Raw genomic sequence first — 9,015 nt, 5'->3', positions numbered from 1 at the left:
CCATTCTTTCCCTGAGGTTGCTTCCATTTGAATGCAATAGCATCTAGGTTCAGTGATCATCTATTGTTATCTCTCCACTAGCTGTAGGAGTATCTCCTGAAATCTCCTACATCTTGTAATGAAAATACTGCTCTGAATACAGACTAAACCATGTAATTGTGGGGATGTGTAGGTGTGTGGGTGTCCGAGTGTATGCATATATACATATATGTGTATCTGTTATTTATCTATCTATCTGTAAGGAAAGATGGATAAAGGATGGTGATCTACTTTGTGTGCTTGTATAGACATATTTGCATATATACACACAGGTATACACATCTATCATAGATAGATTCTCTGAAACTTCAGAGCGGTTATTAGCTAAAAATAGATTTTCAAGAAGAAAAACTGGCAACCGAGAGGTTGCTTTCTCTTCCAAGGGGTATCGTGGTTGGTATTTAGTCATTTACAGAAGTTGTTAGTTAAGTCAGGTGGTTAGATATCTATCTGTCATGTGGTGTGCAAGCAAATATTTGCATGTGTGGTTATCTGACCCAAAAAATACCCTGTACATAAAACAGATATGTAACTAAAACACACTCTAGACATATCTTGGCCATCTTAAAACATTTTGCTTTCAAAAACCCCAAATCCTTTAAGTCGCTCAGAGAGAACTAAGGGATATATACATATGGAACTTGGATTTTTGAAATTAAATATATAGAACCAATTATAAAACTTGGATGAAGTCAGTGGAATTACATGAAACAGCACCAAGGGAAACAAGAACCCAGGAGAACCTGCATGCCTTTGCATTATTTATCCTCAGCAGTACAAATTTTCAGCATCTAAGCCAAAATCTTTCCACATTTTTTTCCCAGCTACAGTGCCAATGTCTCAATTACTGGAAGCACCCAAAAGCAATTACAAGGATTCCAATAATCTTCTTGTATTACTGTGGCTGGACTGCTAAGTATCATCAATAACGTGATTATCATTTTGAGAAGAAATTGCTTGAAGTATAGACACTGTGAAAAAAGCTCCCAAACACTTTCAAAATCACATTTTCAGCAACTCTTACATTATTCAGTGTCCTAATGAGTTCCGGTAGTCTTAGTAAATACCTTCCCATACAGGGGAACTTGACTGCTCATATTTCTCAGGAAGCTTAAGCTGTACAAAGCCAAAATGTTATCTGGTTTGGAAGCATTTCTTTTGATTCCTAAACTCAGAGTGAAATCCAAGCCACTGACAGTGCTGCCTGGTGGATGGATATTATCCCATCTATTTTATGTCACCCACCTTCTATTTCCTGTGTTTATCTGGGGTCTGCACCAACCGTCATAGCTCCATTTCGTGGCTGACTTGTATCTGTTCAAGCCTACAGTTATAAGAATGCTAAAGATGCAATGTTAGCGCTGCACTGATATATAGATTGCTTCTCCATTAGAAAGAAATTAATGATTGTTCATAAGACCGAAGCCTTTGGCTTCTCACCAGCTTTTCCGTCCCACAAGTCTAAAAACCAGCCCATGTGAATTTTAGTGATTAACATTAGAAACATGCCTGGATTTGAACTGAGACATCTGCAATCCAAGAATATCATGTAATGTCAAGCTAGTACCCTTCAAATGGGAGAAAAATGCCTGCTTGTCCTCCATACAAACTCGTCTTTCACAGAAGGATCAAAGCTCTACCAATGGCGTGATGTAATTCAATTAAATGCAGTTCTTCATATTCATACAAGGCTTTTCAATTTCCCGACCATGTTTAATTAGAGGTGTGTACTCAACATCTCTTCTGCTCTTACAGCAGTCATCAGCCACCTTCTCACCAATAAGGAGAATGGAAACAGTCATTCCTCAGAAGACTAAGAGAGCTTCTGCTAGATGCAAGTAAAACGCTGTCCAGGGCTAAATTGTTGCAAGCCTGAATGAACATTAGGGGACAGTATTGGCCAGGAGTCAGCCTGTTTCTTGCTCTTCATGCTTTCCCTTCATTTACAAGTTGTCTTTCCTTCTCTCTAAATTATAAAGCCCCACTTGCTCCTTACTTATCTAACTGGTGCACTAAACATCCATTTTTAATTTGGGCAAATCAATTATAAATATTACAGCCCACAATTACCCTGGGAACTCCTGAAAAACTAATTAGTATGAGCCTTAGCAATGAATTACACCTTTCTCTTGGCTATTTGCAGCAGGGAAAAAAAAAAAAAAACAACCACCTACATTCAAAAGGAGACCAACATCTCTTAGCCATAGCAAACAGAATTGAAGGCAGTGTTTAATTATGTTCATATTGTTCATGAAAGGATGGGCCATGGTGGGCTGAAAGCCAGGGCACCTGGCATTGCCTAGGGCTTAGCACGCATTTTCTCACGAGATGTTGTAAGATGTAAAAGTCCTTGGCAAAGAGTCTTTGGAAAGGGAAATCTCACGGGAGCCTACAAAGTTCATATAATTATTGTTTACTGTGTGGCAACAAAGGAGGCGAATGCAATAGTTCTTTAAGCTGGAGCCATCTTGCATAGCTGATTCCTTCCCTTGGTGAGGTCAGGGACTAAACAGAGCCTTGTCTGGCTTTTCTCAGGCAGGAGGGGAAGCCAGGCTGCTGTCTGGAGAGCTTCTGAATTGCAGAGATCAAATTGGAGAATCATTACAAGGTGTGCACCACACCTTGTAGCAAGTGAATCAAGACACTAAAGGCAGACTAAAGCCCTTCTTCGTTGGCATTTTGTTGCTGTAGTGTATTTCTTACAGGTGTAATTACCTAAAAGCATCATAGTTGTTTCATTTATGTTTTAAAATACTACTTTATGAAGCTATTAAAAGCAGCATTGTACTCTGGGATAACTGCAAATGCGTCTGCTTAAGATTCATTTTGGATTCATTACAAGACTTCAGAAGCAGTGTTCTTGTAAAATACTTTTAATAAAACATATGGATTCCTCAAAAGCAAAACTGTGCAAGACCACACACCCTTTTCAATTCGGTGATGTAGGTGGAATTTTAATGTAAAAAAAAAAGAAGGGCAAGGCAATCCTAATTCACTGCAGAGAGGGCAGCATATCTTTAAAAGTTGCAGGACACTTTACTTACCAGCGTGTATATAACTGTTCATACAAAGGGTAAAACTTTGTTGGAAAAGAATGAGAGATTCCCCTTCTGTGCAGGTGATAACTGTGGTCAGGGAACAGGGTCTCCAATCCCTGCTTGAGTGGAGAAAATGCACACCGTTCTTTCAGGTGAATGCTGTAATTGCTGAGAACTTGGCCTGTTTAGGACAGACAGAAATCTTTTTTCTGTTTTCTCACAGAGAAATGTCTGATATCTTGAAAAATTTCAAGAAAGCCATTTCCTGCCTTATTTAGTCTATGAACTGTATCAGAGACGTGCTTGGCTGCTTATACACAGCCATATCCCTGCATTGGGCAGCTTCCAAAGGGTTGGGACATATCATGATAGACAGAAGATTTAGGGAAAGGACAAAATAGGGTTACAGACAGGGTGATTATGCAGCTACTGGGATGGTTTTTTTCACTTCAGAGAGAAGATGAAGACATGTTTGCTTGTTTATTAATACATTCTTCACAGGGAGTCATTGATATGTCCATGAGCAGCGGTAGTCCCCAGACTTAGCCTTTTCCTCCTTTTTGTGTGAAGCATTTAACCACTCACTTCCTAGCTTTGCTCCGGCACGACTGCAGCAAATTTCACAAGAGTGAGAGGAGCAGTATGAAAAAAAAGTAAATGCTCCACCTCCTTCTCTAAAGCACTGCAACTGCGAGGCCTGTCAAGTGAAGGTCAAGCAGCAACCCTGAACAACAGTCACAGATTCCCTGTGAGGGGCAGTTGTCAGTGCCTGGTCTTTCCAGCAGAAAAAATAAAACACATTCTATTTTGAGCCAGTCAGTAGAATATACAGAGATGGAGTGACCTGCCACACAAGCAAAATATGAGTGAAAAATCCCAAGAAATTCCTTAGGACATCTCTAGTTTTCCTCCATGCCCTGGAAGTGTATGCACAAGTGAAGGAGAATTATGTATGGAAGAGGGATCATCAGTCATCCCCATGTACAGCATGTAGCTACAGTTTATCAACCACAACTATAGACTGTCTTTTCTTATGTGTAGCAGGACAGCTGACTTGCAAGGTTTCTGTCATTTCTGAATGAGGGGTTTGCAGGAAGCACCTGAAAGAAGTGTTTTTCAGTCATACCAGAAAGCTCGAGTTATGCTGACATGTAAGGAAGGACTGGGCTCCCTTCCCCTTCTCCTCATGTTAAGTCAGGAAAAAACCAGAATCATTCTACAGGATACCAAAGCTTGCTTGCTTTCCAAAACCAAGTAAATAAACAAACACACCCACATACAAAAGGAGAACTAATTAAGATCAAGTCATATCTCAATAAATATGCAAATTAAAAATCAAAACAAAGAAATTCTATTTATCACATCATAAAGTTGCAAATTGCAGTTGTGGCTCCCATCGGCTGGAATAGATGAGGGCTACGAGGCTGTAGGTTTTGAATTAGTAGATCAACCAACATGCATACAGGTTTTATTGTGATAGCTGGGGGACTGCTGGCTGTAGATGTATTACCAGCCTTCCCTCCCCCTCTTCTGTACTGTGTTCACGTTCAGTGGTATTCATAGACTATGTTTGCCTTGGAGTTCTCTAATGTAATGTCATTGGTTTTCCTCATTGTTTACCTTCTGTAAGACAACATCATTATTCTTTGGTAAATCTGTTTCATGTCCCCTGGGGTTTTTCTCTTTGTTTTTTTTGGGGGGGATTCTTTTGCAGCTTTTAAAAATCAGGTTAAAAAAACCAACCAAACAAAAATACCAAGAACCTGCCCCTCACAAAAAACCCCACGACTCTTTGTTGGAAAAGAAAGAAAGGCACACCTTCTGCAATGGTATATAATAGTCTAGATGTTGGCATTTCTGCTTATTACCGTGTTTCACCATTTGCATTCTCTCCTAAAGGAGCTGGTCTTTGTGATGTGGAGAAGCAGCATGTAATGACTTTGGCAGCTTCATTAGAGGGACTCTAGCTGGCTCCCCAGCATGCTGCGTGCTGTCACGTCTCCTCTTTCAGAAGAACCTCTAACCTGCTGGTTTGAACTAGCCCATTTGTATTGCTTTGTTATGTGTTTTAAATCTTCCCGCCGCAGAAAGTGAATTATTGGGATGGAAGATTCCACATAGTAGAGACATGTAGCTGTAGAGTTTGATAGTGTGATAAAGAGTCTTTCAACTTTTAAGTCACCAGTGTGATTACAGCCTGTGTTGGCAGCAAGAGGAAGTTGGTACCATGTATTTGCTGATTGGCAGCTCATTATGTGATCTGTGGTGGTGGCATCGATCCAGTGGGTATCAGTCAATACTGGAGAAACCACTACTAGAGTCAGTCACTCAGAATGGCTTGCTCATTCACTGTCACAGCAGAGGAGCAAAGAGCAGAACAAACTGGGAAGAAAGTCTTCTTTCCTGACCTCTAAACATGGTCTAGGCACATCCTCACTTGTGAGGAACCTCTCCCTGCAATATATCTGCCCAAGTATCGAATTGTCACGGTCTTGGTGTTTTGTGTACTATGTATGTAGGCAACATGACAGCACCTATCGTGAAAGGGAGAGCTTCTGCAGTCCATTATAAAGGTTTTATGCATAAATACTTGCTTCATAAAGACTGTCACTTTAGTCTTCAGTGTAAGGAAATGGCACATTTGTGTGTTTTTCTTTTTTCATTCTCTGAGTGTTGTCTTCCAGATTTCCCTTCCATAGTAAAGTGCTTTTGTGCTGGAAGTCATTTTCCCCTTTTTGTCGGAAATCCAGTAATAATAGGGATTTTTTTTTAAATTGTTATCCTGTTAATGCAAATGTTTGACCTTCAGTTCCTAGGTTGCAAACTGAATCATTCCATCTGTAAAATATCAGTGAGTTGGATGGCAGCTATGCTCTCTCCCAATGGCATTAGCAGTTCCTCCCAAACATACAAGTGCAATATTGAAAGTAGATATGCTTTGGTTCTTTTTGATTGCAAAGCCGCAAGAGCAGAGCTTATAAATGAAAAATCTAGTTCCCCTGAGTTTAGTCAGCTTTGAACATTATCATAGGTACTCGGTATCATGGTGATTCATGCCATGCCTGCGATATGAAAAAAAAAGAAATCAAACCCACTGGTCAGACATAGAAACCACTGCTTGTTGCTGTTTGTGCTGGGAGGATTGTCCTGGTTTCTTTGTTTTGCTTCATGTCACATACTCAATTTCAGTATGAGTTCTTCCTGACCCAGATTTCTGAGCCAGAAACTGTAAAAGTACATAATTATTCTTTTATTTATTTTTAAGCTGTACAGCTCTATTAAGCTTTCAGAGAATCCTTTATACCCAGCCTTTGAAGTAAACTAAGCCAGAGATCAGCCAGAGAAGGAGAAGTGGGTTGACACCACTTGTTTCTGCTTGCAGAGTAGTCTGTATGCAGTTAAGATCTGGAGTCTCAAAGCTAGGAAAATCTTACGCCTTTTTTGGAGTGCAGAAGAGAGAAGGGATAATACATCCAAAAGCAATACTTTACACCTTTGGTATGTTCTGAAACCTCATATGCTGGCACTGCTGTGAAACAGCTGAGAGCTGGAAGATTATTCCGGGTACTGACATGTAAATGAGCAGACCACACATTAAAGCTGTGTATGCTCCATCTGCCAAGCCATTCATTCTTCCCAACTTGGGACAAATTAGAAACTCTGGCCCAGTGGTGGAAGATTATTATTCCTTTCCCAGTCCCCCAAAGCAATACATTCCCCTGCTTTGAGTCTGATTGAAAACATTGACCTGGAGGTGAAAAACACAGTTATCTGTCCCCCTGATTCATCCAGACTCTGACCCAGGCAGCATTGAAACCACAGGCTTCTTTCTGGTCTCAAAAAATTACCCAGCTGCCCTCCTGGGCTAAGGGCCAAATGGGAACTAGGCAGCTAGGTAAGAGAAAGACCTTACCCCCAGAGCCGTCTAGTCTGGTGATTACATTTCTGCCATAAATATTGCATTAGGCCAACCTAATACAATATGTATTGAAAGTGGGCATGTAAAGAAAGCCTATGACCACTCCTGTAAGTAAATGGCAGGAGGCTAAGGTGGTGTAACCTACCGTTCTGAGATCCAGACAACATAGCCGTTTAGAGTCTCTCCTCAGCCGTTCAGGCTTGCCTCTGAATTTGGCCCTTCCTCAGGAAGTCATGCTGTCAAAGCCTTTTCATGCTCCTTCCAAAACACAAGCACTCCTGGTATTTCTGCCCTCCTTGGAGCCCATGTGCTCGAAGATCTGAGAGCCTCCGTTTTTTGTTTGTGCTGCCTCTTGTTAGCAGTGCTCTGAGCTTGCACAGAACAGGAGGAAAAGATGCCAAAGCATTTCAACCACTTGGATTAATCAGGTCTTACACTAAATGTGGAACTACAGCGAGGTGGATGATGATTAAACCAGCAACCTTCTGGAAACTGAATACCTCCTCCTCTACTATATTTCAGCTTCTCTAACCTTGTAAGTGCCTCAAGGCAAGAATGGTGTTGTCTGTACATAAAGCACTCGGTTTCTGTATAAGCAATAGCAATAATAGTGATAACAATAATCGTTTCTCCTGTGAGGTAGGGAAGTATCACTCTTCATTTTACAGATGGTGAAACAGACACAAAGACATACAGGACCTCGCTTAGTGCCATCTCGTGCCTTATTAGCAGAGCCAGGATTGAACCCAGGAAACGCATTTCCCTCTTACTTGCTCTTACCCCTAGAGAACACACCCTCCTTTGATGATGACCAGTCTCTCTTCCAATTTTTCTGCAGAAGCTGCAGCAACAGCAGCCTGGAGACTGATGATGAACCTCCTTGTGTGGAAGAAATTGATTATAATACTGACAGTTGCTCTGATGGCGAAGGGGACTTCTCAGAGCTAGATGAAGAGATCCAGGAGTGCCTCTCGTGGGTGGAAGGAGAGACAGAAGATGAGGGAGTGACCACGGGACAGACACACAGCCCCAAGGCTCTCAGGGGGCTCTACATTTCCAGCCAACCAGCATCCAACAGTACAGCTCTCCCTCTGCGTTCAACAGCACTGGGGGTGTACAGTGGGTTCGAGAGCAGCCCTGCGTGAACAAGGCTTTGACTTGCAGAGCAGTAAACAGATGGGTTACCGCTCATGTTTGCCTGTTTGCCAGCTTCAGCATCCTTCCCAGCTGTGTTACTCCAGTTCTGAATAGAAAGTTGACCGTATGTTTGTGTAATTTGTATGCATATATATATTGAGAATGACTCCTTACGGTTTGTACACAAGGCAGAGTGAGGGGCCACTGGCCCAGCTGGTACTATGTGAGAACATCATCGATTTCTAAACATAACCCCCAGTTTCATGGCTGCCTCTAGTATGTGGTTTCATACAGATTGACCTGAGGAACACTCTTCTGAGACCAAGGAACCAGAGATGATTCTCCTTTTCCTACTTTAGGCTCTTATTATGGTAAGCAGCCTTTGCCTGGAAGAGTGACAATTACTGATGCCTTTGGCCAGTCCTCTCCATTGCCATTCATTTCTCTTGAGCTGTAGAGAATGTATCTGATTTCTGCCTGATCAGAATTTTTACAGTGTATTCAACAGGTTGGGTCAGGCTGTGCATGCTTCTGAGCTGGTCATATCTCAGCAACAGTGTGGGAAATCCAATGTGCCATAGTAAGGAAAGCACCAGTGACAAAACAGAGCGGTCCTCTGGAAACCTGGGCTAAATTCACCTCTTTGCTGCTCTGGAATGAACTAGTCCAGCGTAATCTCGATTGAGTCACTTCATGGTTGAACGGATGGGCCCAAGTGTAGAATTTGTTTCACAGATGCGGTGAAATTATATTTTCTCTGTGAGATATCTTTCCAGCTAAGAAAGAACAGATACAACAGTTCATCCGGGGGAACTAGAGCTACTATTTAAAGCTACTGTGAGTGAGAGGGATTTGGGGCATTTTAAGGAGAAAAATATGTTT

The 9,015-nt window shown here is 41.6% G+C and overlaps 1 protein-coding gene across 1 annotated transcript in view; it reads left to right on the top strand.

Moving 5' to 3' along the window:
* AGBL1 (ATP/GTP binding protein-like 1) overlaps positions 1-8,141 on the top strand; it is a 231,620-nt gene extending 223,479 nt beyond the window's left edge. The window contains exon 18 of the mRNA XM_009574625.1: positions 7,835-8,141. Within this exon, the coding sequence (XP_009572920.1) occupies positions 7,835-8,141 (307 nt within the window). The remainder of the gene's footprint in view (positions 1-7,834) is intronic.
* The last annotated feature ends 874 nt before the right edge of the window (positions 8,142-9,015 follow it).

This window comes from Fulmarus glacialis, unplaced genomic scaffold (genome assembly GCF_000690835.1).
Source record: "Fulmarus glacialis isolate BGI_N327 unplaced genomic scaffold, ASM69083v1 scaffold2603, whole genome shotgun sequence".
Lineage (NCBI taxonomy): Eukaryota > Metazoa > Chordata > Aves > Procellariiformes > Procellariidae > Fulmarus > Fulmarus glacialis.
The sequence above is the reverse complement of the archived record's forward strand: the minus strand, read 5'-3'. Positions and strand labels throughout refer to the sequence as shown.